Below are 17,945 nucleotides of genomic sequence, written 5' to 3' on the forward strand. Positions count from 1 at the left end.
ATCTGAGAAACTGTATCATCTAGCGAATCTTCTATCAGAAGATTCAGAGGTTGCTCATTTATCTCAGAAGGAAAAATAGCTGATCTCTGAATAGAAGATAGGAGAAAATACTCTTTAAAGTAGGAGTAGGAGTCTGTGAATGTATCAGTGCTGGGGTATCTATTCAGAAAGATCCATACATGGCAACTCACTGAAGATTTTTGGAAGAAAACATACCTACATATTTATGTATGCCAATACCTATATGTTTTTGTATGTGTATGTCTAGATAGTCACTCATCCACAATTACACACTAATAATTCTGTGTGTGTTTGCATAGGAACTTTCCATATCTCTGTAATAGACAAAACTACATTTGTTTCTCTGACTTTCCATACTCAAGTCAGTCATCTATTCTCAGTAGTATCTTTGCATTTCCACCAGTTAGAGTTCTTCATTGAGTACCAAGTTTAGCAAAGACCCAGATGCAGGCCACACTCTACACTCTCATGCTCATAATTAAAGCATGGGGGTCTTCATGGGAATAAATGATTCTTCTTTCCCCTAAGAGTCAAATCAGTTCTGTCTCATTAGATTTGTTCACTTATCTTCTGTTTCAGTAGACACTGGTGGTTTTTCATATTTAACTAGCAAAACATGAACCAGGAAACAGTTTAGATACAGAGCACATCTGGCTTAACCAGGGGAAACAAAACAAACTTTGTCACCGGGCCCACTATTAAAGGGGCATGGAGGCTGCCTAGAACTTTCCTTAGTTATCAGGTATATAGAATCTCAGGGCTGAAAGGGACTTCCAGCGCCCCTCTGCCCACTCCCACCCTGGCAGGCAAAGCAGGTGCAGACCAAGGTGCTAGTGTGTGGTACCTTCCCTCCCAGGCTGAGCCTGCCTTGCTGCCAAAGGCCCAGATCTCAGGTTCTTGAGTGTACCTGCTGCACAGGCAGAGGGAGATACAGAACCAGGACTGACCAGGGGAAATACCATCACTACTCTAAACGCAAACAGTACATTTCAACTTTAAAAGAAATCTGATGCAAGACTCAGGAGACTTCACGTCTCTCTGGCCAGCCAGCGGACACACTATTTTACTTTGGTTAAGAGAGTTAATCTCTGTGTCTGTTTTCCAAATGAAAATCTGCCTGAGTTTATTTTTCCCTAACTCAATGACCTCCACTTAGTGGAAGAAATAATAAATATAAAACTGTGCTGAGCTCTTTGCTTGTTAAGGCACTAGATGAGGTATTATCGTAATAATTACTGTTATGGACAACCATAATTTGGAGCACTGTGAATTATAAATCTGTTCTTCTACTAACTTATTTTGATGAGCATTATTATGATTTTAAATGTTTTGGATATGTGGTCACTCTAAACATCTCCATGTGACAAGACTGCCATATATCTATTAATTAGGAATAAAAAAAAGCAATAGCCACAGATTTCAGTAATTCTCTCCCTCTCGATTATTACTTTATAAATAAGAAGCTTTCATGAGATAAAATCAACACCAAGCCCCTCCGATAAACTAACACATTCAGCCTCAATACACTATCCATAAAGTGGAGGGCTGAAGTTTTAATTTTAAGTACGTAAGCCCACAAACCTTTATACAAATGGAGTTCAAACCTTCAAAATTTAGGAGAGTGCTTTTAGAGCTCTAGAATAGTCTAGTGGTTTCTGGCTAATCATTTATCATGCCCTGTTGATGCTTGTGGCTACTGCTGATGAAAACCAGAGAGTTGGAAGTGTGTTCCAGGGGTCGTCCCCTGCGCTCCCCCCAGAGTTAGAGATGTGATGAGGCCCTAGGAGGCAGAAGTCGCTTGCTTAGGGAGAGAACGAGATGTCAGCCAGCCTTTACCTGAACATGATGGGCAGCACCGTCCCGGGTGAATGGTGGGGTTGCCACAGGCAGGCACGGGGCAGGTGATCAGAGCGCACATCTCCCGTCCACTGTGACAGTAGCATTCCCGACATCCATCATGCCAGCTCTCCCCATTTTTATGATGATGGCCATCCATGGATAGACACGTGCCTGACAGGACGGGTGGCCCGGCGGAGGCAGAGACCTCTGGACAGACAGAAGGCAGCCTGGTAAAGCAGCAGCTACCGCACAGGAGAAACAGCCTGCAGTGTCTTCACAGGCAGCGCTACCCAGTCACCAAAAAATCCCGTTTACAGAGCACAGTTCGTGATACGGGAAAGGATCATGAAAAGAATTCATGTAAATATGCCCTCAATTTTGAAAAATGGGAGAAAAAAACCCTTACAAATCCGTGTCTCTCCTTCTGGAAGGCTTATAACTGAATTTTCCTCCTTTCACTCTACATTCTCTTATGTGCTCAGTCTGTCCAACTCTTTGAGACCCCATGGACTGTAGCCCGCCAGGCTCCTCCATTCACGGGATTTTCTAAAACCAAGTAGGGTGGGCAGTGGGGGCTACAGTCCACGGAGCTGCAAGAGATGGTCCCCTAGAGAGTGATGGTGCTGTCAGAGCGGACAATGACCAGCGAAACTGTTTCACTGACAGGCTGTCTTTTTCTTGGTTTCTGGGGCAAGGGCATGCACTGGCACTTACCTCTGCACTTGCAGATGAGACAGCCATGACTGTCCTTCTGGAAACCCAGGGAGCAGATCTTACTGCACCGGAGCTCTGGGCATTTCTTACAGCGACAGATGTCACAGCCGTGCTTATTCTTCCTGGGTAATTAAAATTTTGTCAGAGGTCAGAAAATCTGAAAGTCTCAAATGACGCCCGAGTGCTCACCCCAGGGTCATGGAAGTGGTGTTGTCATTAAGCAGAATGATTTGGCCTTCTTCTCTCATGACCCCCTGGAGTGATGAGTAATTAGCTCCCTGGGGCAATGACCACCATCCACCCATGGCCAAGGGTTAGAACTGCCCAAGCACTGAGGTGTCTCTAGGATATGACTATCAGAATCTCAATGACATGACTGTTGATTTGATTAGGAAAAGTGGTACCAAGTACAAAAAAGGATGAATGTGGAACTCCATGAATAAGAAGGTGAAGGACATATGGCTGGTCAATATTGGAGGCCAGCATTAAAGGCAGAAGTCCTCCTTTTGTTAGGGTCATTGCCTTCCTCACATGACCACATTCTCTTAAGAAATTTCAGATACCAGTAAACATTTTATTGAGATATCTACAGAATCTTGTAGTACACAGACAGAGAGCTAAAGGACACACAGACATGATGAAGAATAAAACATCTGAGAAGTTCTACAGTCAATGTCCGATAATTATTTCATTCATCAATAAAGAATACCAATTGAAAAATGCTCCACCTATGGGGCATGACTGAAGCACAGAGAATAAAGGAAAATGGCTGGATGAATATAAACTAGAATATAAACTAGAGTGCCTAAATTTTGTGCCTAAATTATCATCAGGAAGATGATAATAAATATGTGCTTATTAAAATATCACCATAGTTCAAGGACCAAAAAATTCTTAGCAACAATTCCTTGTTTTCTCTAAAAGGAGAATGGTTTTCTCTAAAAGGAGAATGATCTTCTCTGTTACAAAAGGCATTCATCTGCTCTCCTCTTCGTTCTGTTCACTATCTGCAGCTCCAGGTCCTCTCTTAGACTTAACATCTCCTCCACACGCTTTCCCCTAGCTGGGCTTCCTGGGCAGCAGAGAAGGAGTTAAGTCTAGCTACGTTTAAGTTCCATCCCAGGGAGCCCTAAGTGGCAACAGTGGTGCTCAACTAAAAACAAACAAATAAATAAACCCTGTTTTTTCTTATGTTGGACAAATTAAGAGATTCTAAAAGAAGACAGCCCTGTGGGAAACATTGGTATAGAACTGCCCAAGTGACAAACTACAATCTGCTAAGTGGAATGAGAACTAACACCAGGGTTTACATATTTACGTCAATATAATGAAAACAATGAATTAAATGAATGGCTCATACTCATGTCATGGACTGTGCCATTTCTGAGCCCTAACAAGTCTTTAATGGATTTGTTTGTACATTCATTTATTCACCCATCCATTCCTTCTCTCCAACCCCCTCCCTTGTGTAAGCATTTGCTGCATAAACACAGTAATGATCCACTCAGCAGGTGTACATGAGCATTAACCTAATACTCCCATGTGGTGTCTGGCCAAGATTTCTCCTTCAGAGGCTGTCCTTGAAACACATGTGCTAGCCATTCATTTGCCTACAGCACTCAACTTGGTCCTCCTTGAATGTGTTTAATGACAGGAATATCAAGTGGAATCTACAATCCTCTAAGAGATTCCTCTCCAAAACGAAGTTTGGACTTGAGTGCAGCCTGCGTTCTGAACTGTTATAATGCTGTAGCAAAAGGTTGTAGGTACTATTATGATAATAATCCTTTATTCTGCATTAGCAATTAAGCTAAGAAATAACTCTACTTTTATTAGTATTGCATTCACATTTTAGGATTAAGAATAATGATGATTTATTAGTTAACTTGGGGAATTTTAAAAGAATAATGTCTCCAACTTAATTATCCAATTAAAATTAAGGTTCCTCTCTCCCTGTTAAACATGAATTTCCAGGGAGAATAATAAAAACAATGCCTGTAAGATGCTGGGCAAGAGATGATGGCTCCAAGTCCCTTATACTACCAGCATTATATAAACATATCATATTGGAAAGGGAGACAGACTAAAACGGAAGGAACCAAGGCAGGAATGAGAAAGAAAAATTCTGAAAGGCTATTTTTAAGGAACCAATTTGACACATGCAGAAGGAGATGCTAAGACAGACAGTAAAGTAACAAATGTGAAATATCTATTTTCCCCCGAGAATAATCTGAATGTTCATGGGGTTTGAGTCAATCAAGAATATTTGAAAATTTAAGTCATAATTCTTATCTCCAAGGAAATTCATAAAATCTACTGCTACTGAAAAAGAAAGCATAGTGTAAACTGTAGACAAGCATCAAGGTAAGATAGGGAGGCAGGTAAGGATGCTCCATATTGCAAATCAGCAGCTTGACAGCTACTGATTCATCCTAAGGTATGGATTGAATAGGTTATCACAAAACAGTTGCTGGGACAGCTGTGCAAAGTCGAAGGGCTTACATCTCTGGGACCTCATGAGAGGTCCACTCCCTCTGGCAGTGTCCAAAGGTCCTGCCTATGAGGAGATTTCACCCAACAGGCCCAAAGGGCAGTGTCATAACAAGGCCCTGGCCCGTCTTCCAAAAGAGTAAAACCTGATTCCTATCCTTGGACATACCTCCTCTCCCCACTTTCCGATTCCTCTAACAAAACAAGCACAGATACTTCGGACTTCAGTACATCACTGATTTGTTCACAAACACACAAAAACAGCCTCCAAAAACAGGTAACACACTTCCTCAAGTTACAGACAACCGAGAAGAGCTCTTCTGATTGAGAAATACGTACAGGTATCCGAATGGACAATGCTTTTCACAGACTGTAGGTCTGCACTTCCGGGGGCGCGGGCGGCACTGACAGGTCTCACAGCCGTAGGCGTCAGTTAGGAAGCCGAAGGGGCAGTTCAAGGTGCAGCCTCGCCCGAGGCCCGTGCAGAGCTCCTCCCCTGTGAAGACACACGGACAGCACGTTTCTTCCAGATGAAGGGACCAGAACACACCCTCGCCTTCCCTGATCCTCCAGTCTTCCACAGATGTGAGGTTCTCAGTTCCACCAGAGCATCAGCAATGGTTAAAAACGTGCCATTCACGTTTATCATGGTTATCGGAATGTAGCTTCACGTTTTGGTACTAATATACAGAATAAAGCTCAACTTTATTGACGATACTCAATAAAGTTTCTTTATTTAATTTGTTCTTATCGGTCACTTCAAACCACTGATTACTATTTATTATTCAAATGTGAGAACTGGAAGCTTACACCTCAAATTTCATTATGCATTTTGTTCCTACTGCATGCCCATGAGAAGCACATCCACATATGTTTACTTTTAAGAGTTTTAGATGTTACTGTATAATACTGTGTACTATATGGGGCATAAAGGACTGCTTACCTTTTCCTTAAGAGGTATATTTCTAATAACTAATACAAAGTGAAATAATCAGTGTTTCAACTAGATACTTTTTCCCCATTGCTGAAAAATATTCAGCTATTTAGATATACTTGGCTAATTGACAAAAAATGTATGTGCCAAAGAAATATCTAGATTAACGTTTATCCACTATTTGAAATGTTCAAACTGTCCCCTGTTGGCAGAACCTGGAGTGATGGCTAACTGTCCTCTGAGTCAGTCATAACTTACTGTAGAAGAGGGGAAAAGAGGGAAGACGAGATGGTGGCTGGCACAAGAAACTTCTATTAGCTTAACGGAAATCTTCTAAAGAAATTTAAAAGGTGTGACACAGGGATTACAAGAGTAACATAAGCAATAAAAATGTTAAGGTAAATAAGAAAAGCATGCTTGGTGATGTAACTAAAGAAAGTTGATGTCTGTCTAAATTAAATGCAGAATTTGAAAGATAATCAAATTTAAAGAAGCACATATGATGATGGCGAAAGTGCGGCAATGTTTCATCAGTGTTCTGTGTGGACGGTAAAATGGGAAGCAGGGACTACTTTTGTTGGATAAATGCATTTATGTGGATATCCTTTGAGCATAAACATTGTAAATAATGTACACGTCATTGGGAAAAACAGAATACACGTCGCTTCCACACACAAATCCTTTAATCTAAATTTAAAACTTGCTGCTGCTTAGTTGCTTCAATCGTGTCTGACTCGTGTGACCCTATGGACTGCAGTCCGCCAGGCTCCTCTGTCCATGGGATTCTCTAGGCAAGAGAAAGAGAGTGGGTTGCCATGCCCTCCTCCAGGGGATAGTACCGACCCAGGGATCGAACCAGGGTCTCCTGCATTGCAGGCAGATTCTTTACCACTGAGCCACCAGGGAAGCCCCCAAATTTAAACCTTAACTACAATTAAATAGGTGAAATGGGTTCATGTTTTACATAAATATTTTAAGACAGCATCTTTTGTGAATCTTAGCTGGCAACACTTGATATTTAATATGCTATCTTTTAAAAAGGATAATGTGATTTATGGTATAATTTTCTAGTTTGTCATCATCATAAACCTTTCATTACACATATTTAATGTAACCTCATGGGTCTGTATCACACAGTGAAGCAGATTACTGATTACTAATTTGCATCCTTAAAAGCAATATTCTAAATGGCTCATTTAAAATTTTATAATTATATGGCTTGAAAGGTCATCATTGCTTCCCCATTATTACAGGGATGATGAAGGAGGGAGAAGACTTTCATAGCCACACTTCTTTCTCTGACACCAAGATCTAAGTTGTGAGTCCATTTTTTTTTTTATTTGCAGAAATTTTAAACCTTGACATCAAGTACATTATGTTGGGAATTAAAAACACCCTGAGAACACCCCTGGGGACTGAATTCCTTGAAACCCTAAGTCTGAGCACCTCTGTGCTTTCATTTTTCTGGTGGTCCTGTAAAGACAAGGAGTTTTCCCACAGATCTTAAATTTATTGGGTTGGCCAAAAAATTTGTTCAGGTTTAGCCGGCAAGACCTGAACAAACTTTCTGGCCAACCCAGCAGAATGGGCTTTCATCCTTAATAAAAGCTGTTGCATCAACTAAGCTTAAAAATTTTGAAAGAAACTAAGTCTGTCTTTACCTCTGCTTTGCAGAAGAAGGGAACTTCAAGCAAAGGCTGCTACATTTAAACAGAAACACAGGACATTCATGGTCTTCAGACTGGCTGTGACTTCTTGAGCAGGTTGCCACTGTGCTGCCCTGACTTGGGATAGCTCATCAGCCTGCTATCTCATTTCCCTCCCCAGAAGAAGGGAGCTCTAGGGCAGGGACCCACTTATAGTCCACGTGCTATCATGGTGTTCACCATGGAGCGAGCACTCAACAAGTACTTGTAAGGGAATGAACCCGTCAAAATTCTTGCTATTTACTCCTCCACTCTCATCAAGACTGACATGCTCATAGAAAATAATGGGATGAAAAAACTTAGTATCAAAAAACTTTAACAATACTGTTAAAGTTTTTTGATACTAAGTTTTTTCTGCTGCTGCTGCTAAGTCGCTTCAGTCGTGTCCGACTCTGAACGACCCCATGGACGGCAGCCCACCAGGCTCCCCCGTCCCTGGGATTCTCCAGGCAAGAACACTGGAGTGGGTTGCCATTTCCTTCTCCGATGGAGGAAAGTGAAAAGTGAAAGTGAAGTCGCTCAGTTGTGTCTGACTCTTCGTGACCCCATGGACTGCAGCCTACAAGGCTCCTCCGTCCATGGGATTTTCCAGGCAAGAGTCCTGGAGTGGGATGCCATTCTAAATGTCTCCAAATATCTAACTCAGAAATAGGGAACATTAAAGATTTCAAAGTATTCCTAGATCCATGTATCAATTATGAACTTTTCTTCAGAGAAGTATAACTTTAAGGCAAACATTTTACAAAAAGATGAGAACAGATACACTAGAAACATCTTATTTATAGATGGGTAGGGTTTATAGGTTTGTTTCAAAAGCTTCAGTAGAAAGAATGGTGAAAGTGAAAGTGAAGTTGCTCAGTCGTGTCTGACTCTTTGTGACCCCATGGACTATAGCCCACCAGGCTCCTCCATCCATGGAATTTTCCAGGCAAGAGTACTGGAGTGGGTTGCCATTTCCTTCTCCAGGGGATCTTCCTGACCTAGGGATTGAACCCCGTCTCCCGCATTGTAGGCAGACGCTTTTACTGTCTGAGCCACCAGGGAAACCTTTATGTTTATAATGTTTCAATGGTATGACTTCACTGTGATCCAAAAATGCCTTCCAATCCAGAGGGGAAAATTTCCATTGAAGAGAAGTGATAAATAATGGCGAACTACAGAGCCTGTATGATATGGCTGGTTGACAGCAGCTATGCAGTAAACTTTGTTTATTTGGGAGAAAAAAAGATGCTTTTGCTCCCAGGGGCACAGCGTGGCCCCAGCTGTGGGGAGCACGGTTTGTACTTTGCTTTAAGGGAGCACCACGGGGGCTGCACACAGAACAGTGTGACGGCGCCCCCAGAACTGCGCTGCGCTTCTCCCCACAGGGCTTCACGCTCTGGGGCTCTGGCAGTTCCCGCCCATCTGCAAGCAGCTAAGGATACCGCAGACAGAGCTCCCAAGGCTGCTAAATTAAGAAGTGTAACCCTGCAAACAGTGGTCCCAATTTTGCCCCTGATAAGTGTCTGTTCAGAGTAACAATGACATGAAAACAGGAGCCTGCCTCTGTGCACTTGATGCTGCAAGCTTCTTTAGATGCTTGCTTCAGATATATATTTCATGAAAACGCTGAAAGCTTTTTCTCTTCCTGCTACCATTAGTTTTCTATGTCTGCATTAGTTTCTAGCTAAAAGCTTTTATTAATCCCTAGAATTACAGAATGTTAAAAACTGGAAGAGAAGTTACAAATAATTTGATGAAATCCACTTGATTTTAAAATGTAAATGAGATGCTAAAAGATTGACACCATTTAATTAATATGGATGTCATTTACTATATACAGTACCTATAGTAAGCGGAAGTGCATAATGTATGACGGCAAACATTTTGGTTAAAGTAATGCTACTAACAGCTTGGTATCAATAAAGTTATTTTTAGTAGCTCATCCAAATGATTTTGATTTTGACCTCCGTTTCTACTGAGCATTCTTAAACATTTTTCACCATGTTTCTTTTCTTTATTCTAAATATGTCTTTGAAAAAATGAGTCAGGGACAGTTTAAATTGTCTGTATGCTCCTGATGCATTACTTTGCTTCAGAGTGTTATAAGAAATGTTATTTGTTACAGGTTAAAAAAGCAAAGTTACAACATGTTCAAATAAAATCATCCTTTGTCATATACCTTTAAGGTTATTTTTAAAGAATTTTTTTTTTTTTTTGATGTGAACCATTTTTTGAAGTCCTTATTGACTTGGTTACAATATTGCTTCTGTTTTATCTTTTTGGTTTTTTGACCCTGAAGTATTTGGGATCTCAGCTCACTGACCAGGGATTGAACCTGCAACCCTCTGCAATGGAAGGTTCACTGGACCACCAGGAAGTCCCTCTATGTTCTTTTTAAGGATGTGTTTCTTCTGGGTTTTGATTTCAATCTTCAGTGACTATCTATGATATGCTTGACTATAATGTAATAGCATTACAACCTAATATCATATAACCAATATTACCAACACATTACCAATACTAGTCAGGGGTAAGGTCCATTTTTATCTTTTTCGTACTCCTAGGGTTTGGCATATAGTAGGCACTCAATAAATGCTAGATGAATGAAAGGAATGAACCAGCAAACAACCAACCAGCCCCAGAGGAGAAACAGTCATTTGGTGCTGGTCTTAATTTTAAGAAAGAAATCTTGACACCAGTGGTCTATACATATAGTCTAACTCCTAAGGGAAAACTTGGGTATAGATGGTTAGGACCAATGCATATGAAACCGACTTCGGTGGGATGCAGAAAAATAATGTAAAGGAGAGATTTAGACAAAATCCATACTTAACATGTAGCTGCAACGGGCAAAAGAACATATTTAGCCATCCTTCAGTACAAAGGACTTTCATTTTTCAAAACCAGGTGAAAGAGACGGAGAATATTCAAGGGTTAAAATGAAAAGGTGAAAGGAAAGCTGTTTGCATGTCTGCCCGCAGAGGACAGGCAGAACGCGAGGCAGGCTGGTGTCGGAGCAGAGGAGGGGAAGCTGGGGGCTTTCCACGTCAGCCAGCTCCAGCTGACTCAGAAAAGCATGTTATAAAACAGCTATTGTGCAGAGTAAACAATTACCGTATGTCAGGTACTAAAGCTAGTTTTGCATTCATTAATTAGTTGTCCTCCAAATAACCCATTAATTTGGTATTATTACCTGCCCTGTATAGCCGCAGACACAGAGGCTCTGGGAAATAAAGCAACCTACCCAATCACCCAGAGACAAGTCAGTCTGATGCCAGAGGCTTGGTGGGGAGTTGGGTCCATACAATCACAAGAATCTGACAACTGAGGATGTGGCAGTTTGGTTTAATTTGACTCACCTATCAAAAGGTGTCAGGATTGCTAATGGCAGGGGATGACAGCAGGAAGGCTCTATGGCTTTGTCATGTACCTTCCGTGTACTTTTGCTTGTTTGATGCAGACAAAATGACAAATTCCAGTTGACACAAAACGCAACGGTCTCCTGTACTTATTTCCTCCTACGTGTTAATGAAATGAAGGCACAAAGCAAGCAGGACGTGGGGCTGTTCCTTTGACAAAGCCAGGCAGAGCAGAATTCTCCTGATAGTCTCAACTTGCGAAAAGCCAGTCAGATGTTTTTGACTGGCTCCAATGACAACTGAGGGAAATTGCTTCTTTGGATTTGACTTACAAAGGGCTCACTGTGAATCAGCTGGGTGCTTATGCAAGTGTGCCCATGTGGCCACAAGTTCACAACACCAAAGCCCAGGTGAAGACTGTGAGTGGGGTGATTAGGCACAATGAAACATAAATCTTTAGACTTCAAAAAATTCAGGGAAAAATATTAGGTATGCTCCCATGATCAAAATGGGTATATAGCTCAAGAGATACAAGAGAAGGATTAAAATGTAAACTCTTTGTGATACTACTAATTATTTTGGGGTCAAAAAACTCAAGCTGACCATTTAAGCCAACAGATACAGCTGCCAAAGCAGGTGCCTAGTGAACTTGGCCTTCCACAGGGAGATAAAGAAGGCAGATAGGTGTATAATAGGGACCTGCCCTCCTCTGAACAGAAACAAGTGTAGGAAGGCAGACAGTCCCTGACTGGTTGAGGCTTATGGGAAATTTAGAGGTAGGAACAACCATCATCACAGGAGTTTGATAATCTCCCTTGCAGCACTAACTCCATCTGGCAGACAGTATGATGGTAACAAGTAACTGAGAAAACTGAATTATGCAACTTCTACTGAGTATCTGGTCTTCATCAAAAATATCCTTACAAAGAACAGCATTGAACAATTAAGGAGAAGAGGAATACAGAGTCCAAGAACACTGATAAATCAGAAGGTGATCATCTCTCTACATTAATTGATTCCAACTCTCTGTGCCTAGGGTAATTATACCTAGAGGCTCACAGAGAACCTGCTGATTATAGAAGCACTGTCCGTATTTGGAAACATGAGAGCAAAAAGAAAAAGTTCAGAAAACTAAAGAGGCCAACTGTCGATTCAAAAGGACAGAGGACTAACACTACAGAAACTAAGCTTGACACTGACAACTGAAAATCCTGCAGAATGAACGTTTAAACGTGGGATTTTCGACATTTAGGAAAGAAACCAACGACTACCAGGAGGCAGCATGCTGAAAGTGAAAGTCACCCAGTCGTGTCCGACTCTTTGCGACCCCGTGGACTATGCAGTCCATGGAATTCTCTAGGCCAGAATACTGGAGTGGGTAGCCATTCCCTTCTCCAGGGTACCTTCCCAACCCAGGGATGGAACCCAGGTCTCCCGCACTGCAGGCGGATTCTTCACCAGCTGAGCCACAGGGCAGTATAGGTTTGTGAAAAACAATCCATACCCTACCAACTTCATCACGTTTAAAGTAGGGTTTCCAGCAAAGAAGTGTTGCAAATAGAATGTATTTTGATCTTAGATAAGGTACAGGCCAAGAGTTTCAAGATTTCTTTGTGGAGATGGAGCTGTTATGATGTTAGCTGAGTAACTCCAAAGAAAAAGTGAAGATTGTGTTCAAAGTCATTTCACAGGCAGGTCTTTGGTGCTAACAGGGCCCTGTCCTTGGTTCTGTACAACTTATTTTAGGGCAGTGATTTAGATGAGGACATGTAAGTTATGCTCATTTAATATAAACTGAGAGACACAGATAAAGTATGAGATCATATCATCAAGATTCAAAAATTTCCCAACTAGCTCGTAAACGGTTGAAAATGCTCAGGGAAATTTCTTGTTCAATACAACCCTGCATTTATGTCATTACAAAAAAAATCAAATGTCCAAGTACAGAACAGATGAGAACCACCTAATAGCAGCTAATGCAAAAAGCACCAACTGGTTCCAGATCCTTATAAACTCAGTGTTAGCTGACAGTGTATAATCCAAAGAGCTAACAAGCACTTAGGCCACACAATAGCAGGGCAGTGATCAGACCAAATTCTGGAGTATTCTGTTTGTTTCCAGGCCATACATTTATATGAAAACCATGATATATTTTTAAGTGTATCAAAAGATGGAAAGACCCAACAGAATTCTAGAAATTGCATCACCTGGAGAATGACTAAAAATGTTTATTCTGGTAGAAGATTTAGAGGAATTCAAAATCGTTTTAAACATGAAGGGCAATTTTTTTTTCCCCCAGGAAGAAATGCAATATAATATACCCTATCTTCTTTCAGAGATCATGGTGGAGACATGATTGGAATCTACATGGAGAAGAGTTGGGGTCAACAAAGGGGAGCGCATTCTAAAGATTATGGTGCCCACATGTGGAATGTGACACTTCTGTGTGAGTGACCTCCTTGTCACTGGATGACCCAGACAAGGATGGTACTTAGAGCGTCCGGAGTGTTTGGAATCATGTGCCCCAGAGCTCCCAAGGCTGCACCCACGAAGCAGCTGGACAATAAGGAGTATCCTGATGTATAATGAAATGAAGGCGAAAAGCAGAATAAAGGGCAGCTCTTTTTCTGCAACTGACTGTGTGTTTACATTAAGTACACTTTTTTCCCTCTTTCAGGTTGCTAAGGCAATGACATGAACAGGAATGAAAAGGATATTCAATCACATAATGTGCTTTGACAATATCAATTCAGGCTCTGAAAAAACACAGGCTTCCATGTACTCACTGTTTTTGCACTGACAGGTTCGACAACCATTGTGATCGAGTTTGAAACCATAAATGCAGTCCTTCTCTGTCAGGGTACAGTTTGATAACTCCCCACATGCAGGTGGATCAATTGTGATGTAGGTTGGTTCTAATAACAGAGAGAGAGAGAAAAAAAAATCAGTGAAACATATGATTACCTCTTAAATGCTATTCAATCTTTGAAATCCCACACTATGGTAAGTTATAGGAAAAAAAACCTAATCAATAATTTTCATCAGATCCTAAACTTTTATACCTTCATAATGTTGTTAACCCCTGAAAAAGAAATATTTTTATTTAGATTTTTGAAAATCCGATCCTCTAGTTCTTTATGTTTGAGCAATTTATACATTGGGTACCTTCAATAGAAAGCAGGCAAGAAAGGTTAAAATGAATGTAAACTTTTAACTGTTCTTCTATCTCCTCCTGATGTTTTCTGAGTTTTTAAAATAATAATCAGGACACAGGGAGTCAATTATCTCATTCTCCATTTTGCAATACTTCTGATATCTATTTGAGTTTTTTTTTTTTTTTTTCCAAGTTACTAAATCAGAGATGTTTCTGAGACTTTAAAACATCTGAATTTCTTTGATCTGTTATGTGACACTCTCTCAATTATTATAGATGACAGAGCAGATAACATCAGCTATAGGAGCTTATACTCAGGGCCCAGGGCATATGGGAGTGGGAGTGAGACACACGCATTCCGGAGGAGAGAGCAACCATCCTGGGATGAGATGCACAGAAAAAACCAAGGCCAGAGGCGATCTTTCCCTGCTGTGTTAATAATGAAGGATTGCTCTGGGTGATTAACAGTAATCACACACTTATATATACAGTGTATTACATATTTACATAGTGTCCAAGGTGCTCTTCATAAATGCTTTCTCATTTCAGATCACAGTCCAATGAGATGGGTGTTATCATTATCCCTATTTTAACTGATGAGGAAATCTAGCATCCTGACTTGCCCAAGGTCATGGAGTTAGTAAGTGGTGGATCCCAGATTCAAATCCAGGTGTTCTGGCTGTCGGGTCACACGCTCAGCTTCTGTGCGATACAAAGCACCTTACGAGGGTACCTGTTTGGCGGTGACTGATAATGGACAGTTTATACAACCTCAGTCCATGGCAAGAGTGCCGTCCAAGGGAACAGGGACAATGACATATTTACGTGGCCTCTTTTCAACCCAAAGATGCTATGAACTTCTTCAGAATAAGCTAGTTTTCACAATATCTTTGGGAAGCGCTAAATACAGAATGTCTCTAACCTATGTTTTCACAAATGGAAAATATGAGGTGCAGAGAGGGTAAGTGGCTTATCTAAGTTTACATAGCAACCCAGTAGCAGGCTGTGAATAGAACAGAACAGAGGTTCCTGACCTCCTGTCCAACAGTCTATCCATTAGTCCACACTGTCTTCTCAAGTTTCATCTCCAGTTACCATGGAAGACAGACCAAAAATAAGTGTTTTAGCTGCCACTGCTAAGATCAAGAGTTCTACGTTTTTATCCACCTGCTAAAAGAGGCCAGTGATTCAACTCTTCACAGGTGGTGAGCAACTAGGGCTTTATTAAAGAGATGCTTTCATCAGCATTCTCCCAGCAAAAATACATATGAAGACGGTATAGCACATTCTCTATTTTTATTACAGTGCAGTTGAAGAACATCTCCCTGAAATTTTTATCTAAGTTCCGCTGTTATAAAACTTCTAATTGTCTTCAATGACTTAAAGTATCTATTTTGACATATAAATATCGAAAAGTGGTTTAATTTTCAGGCAAGTTTTAAGAATGAGTGGATTAAATACAGTAGTGTTGCTTTCCTCTCTTCTTTTAAAGTTTACTGTAAACATTGTTGACCAGTTGCTTTATCTATCTACGTCGCCCCTCATGGCATGTGGTGATCTTAGTCCCATGACTAGGGGTTGAACCTGTGCCCCTGCAAGAGGAACACAGATTTCTTAACCACTGGACCACCAGGGAAGTCCCACATCTTCAGTTTTTAAACCTACAGGCTTTGCTTTATCACCAGTCTTCCTACCCATCCAAGATAACTCTATATCAGCCTTTAGCCATAAGACTGCTGAGGTTTTGTCAAAATTATTCTAACCACAAAGATAAGATATAGCAGGGGACCAGGATCACATCTGAGTAAACCACATCACAGACAATCCCATCAAAAGAGGAATTAGGTCTACATTCCAGAGAGTTAAGGATCAGGGGTGGCTTCTAAACTCTTTGGCTAGCGCTTCAGTGAATGGCTTATGGGTAAGAAATGTCTTGGGCACATCCACACAGACCCAAAGCTTGTATTCTTTACTGATGTTTAGGTTTATGAGAAACTTGGCCTTCAGAAAGTGTATGATGGAAAAATATATACCTGGGCAGATGACACCGACACTGAAAATGCAGAATAATCCCAGGGCAGTATGGGATTGTACTTTCAATGAGTGTTAGGGATTTAAGAAACATGGTGATGTACATGTGTATCACTGGTGATGTGCATCTTATTTTTGGTCCATGTCCTGACTAATGGATGAGATGAGGAATGTGATCTATGGCTAGAAAGTAAAAGAAAAAAAAAAAAATAACCGTGGCATTAAGGATCAGAACCACAACACTGACTCAAACAGTCCCACACGTTATCCAATGGCTGCACCTGCTAGGCAGTCAGGTGAGAGGTGCATATCAAGCACACATTTCTCCAGTACAGGAAATACATTCAACATGCGTCCCTATAACATTCAGGATAACAACTTTAGCTTAGTTTACCAAATGAAAAAAAAAAAAAAAAAAAGCATAGAAGGGCTATTTAAGTAGGTACTGGTTCCACAATGCTGCATTGTAAATATTTTAGGCAAAACAAGTCCTACTGAGTGTCTTCCAGGTTTTGACAATGTGGCAGAATGTAAAGAAGCAAAACATGATTTTGTGCCTCTAAAATCAGTATTTCCCCATTCATCAGTGATGTTCATCAGAGAGAAGAAACTGTGAAGCATAGAACTCTCAAATTCTGACTCCCTCAACATTTACTATTAAAACACAGAAAAACTCAACAAAACCACTTATTCAACAGAACGTATTTACTCTAAAACTATTCAACTGCCCCTCAACAGATTAGGCTGAACGCAACACTCACTGTGATATGTTAAATATAGACAGATGTCTAAATTATTTTTAAGAAGCGTTTTAACACTAGTCATTTCATTTTATTACATTAAACAAATAATTACTGTTTTTGCTTTTGAATACAAAGTGGAACAAATTTCGAGAGCCTCATGAGGGTGGAGGCGCACGTCTCTGGGGTACTTCCTGCTGCCGTCCTTTGTCACCGGAGTAACTGCTGATTTGTAACACACACATGCCCGCTTCCCTGGGGGCTCAAATGGTAAAGAATTTACCTGCAATGCGGGAGACTGGGGTTCAGTCCCTGGGTTGGGAAGATGCCCTGTAGAAGAGAATGGCTAGCCATTCCAGGATTCTTTCCTGGAGAATTCCATGGACAGAGGAGCCTGACAGGCTACAGTCCAGGGATCGCAAAGAGTGGGACATGACAGAGTAACTAACACTTTCATTAGATACATACAGGTAACTAGCTGTCTCCCAGCATTTTATCTAAATTCAAACATTACGATCTAGTCCCTTTCGGCATCCTCTCAACAATCTAGTGCTGTTTCCCACCATGTGAGGCCATCTCTATTTCAGAATTCCATAAGAACAATACTACAACAGAAACATGCAACTATAAATTTCAACTATAAATTGTCCAGTGGAATGCTGACATTATCATAAATGAATCTGAGTCTGCTTTCAGTCCAGTATATTAATATGTAATCTCAGAATTGGTCTTATTACTAACATCAGGGTTAGTGTTTTGAGAATGAAGTGCTACAAAGCTACTGAAACCCAATTTCTTATTCTGCATAATGAACTCTGAAATGAGACATATTTGATACCATCCTGAACCAGAGTATTTCAAATCAACATTTGAAACATGTATAGTCCTTAGTGAATAACCAAGAGCTGATTAGACTTTTTGTATAGTTTCGATACAAGGAAGTTCTTGGTGGGGGAAGAAGTAAGTTTGAAGAAT

General features: G+C 40.7%; 1 protein-coding gene across 7 annotated transcripts in view; it reads right to left on the bottom strand.

The window, feature by feature from the left end:
* Positions 1-17,945, bottom strand: part of CRIM1 (cysteine rich transmembrane BMP regulator 1) — a 209,389-nt gene that overhangs the window by 42,157 nt on the left and 149,287 nt on the right. For all 7 annotated transcript variants that reach the window (XM_086327464.1, XM_086327461.1, XM_086327463.1 and 4 more), the window contains 4 exons: positions 13,832-13,960; positions 5,404-5,560; positions 2,575-2,696; positions 1,858-2,067 (listed from right to left, as the gene is read on the bottom strand). In XM_086327464.1, coding sequence (XP_086183590.1) covers positions 1,858-2,067; positions 2,575-2,696; positions 5,404-5,560; positions 13,832-13,960 — 618 coding nt within the window. The remainder of the gene's footprint in view (positions 1-1,857; positions 2,068-2,574; positions 2,697-5,403; positions 5,561-13,831; positions 13,961-17,945) is intronic.

Source organism: Bos grunniens, chromosome 11 (assembly GCF_055505025.1).
Source record: "Bos grunniens cultivar Pamir isolate PY7600 chromosome 11, Bosgru_T2T1.0, whole genome shotgun sequence".
NCBI lineage: Eukaryota > Metazoa > Chordata > Mammalia > Artiodactyla > Bovidae > Bos > Bos grunniens.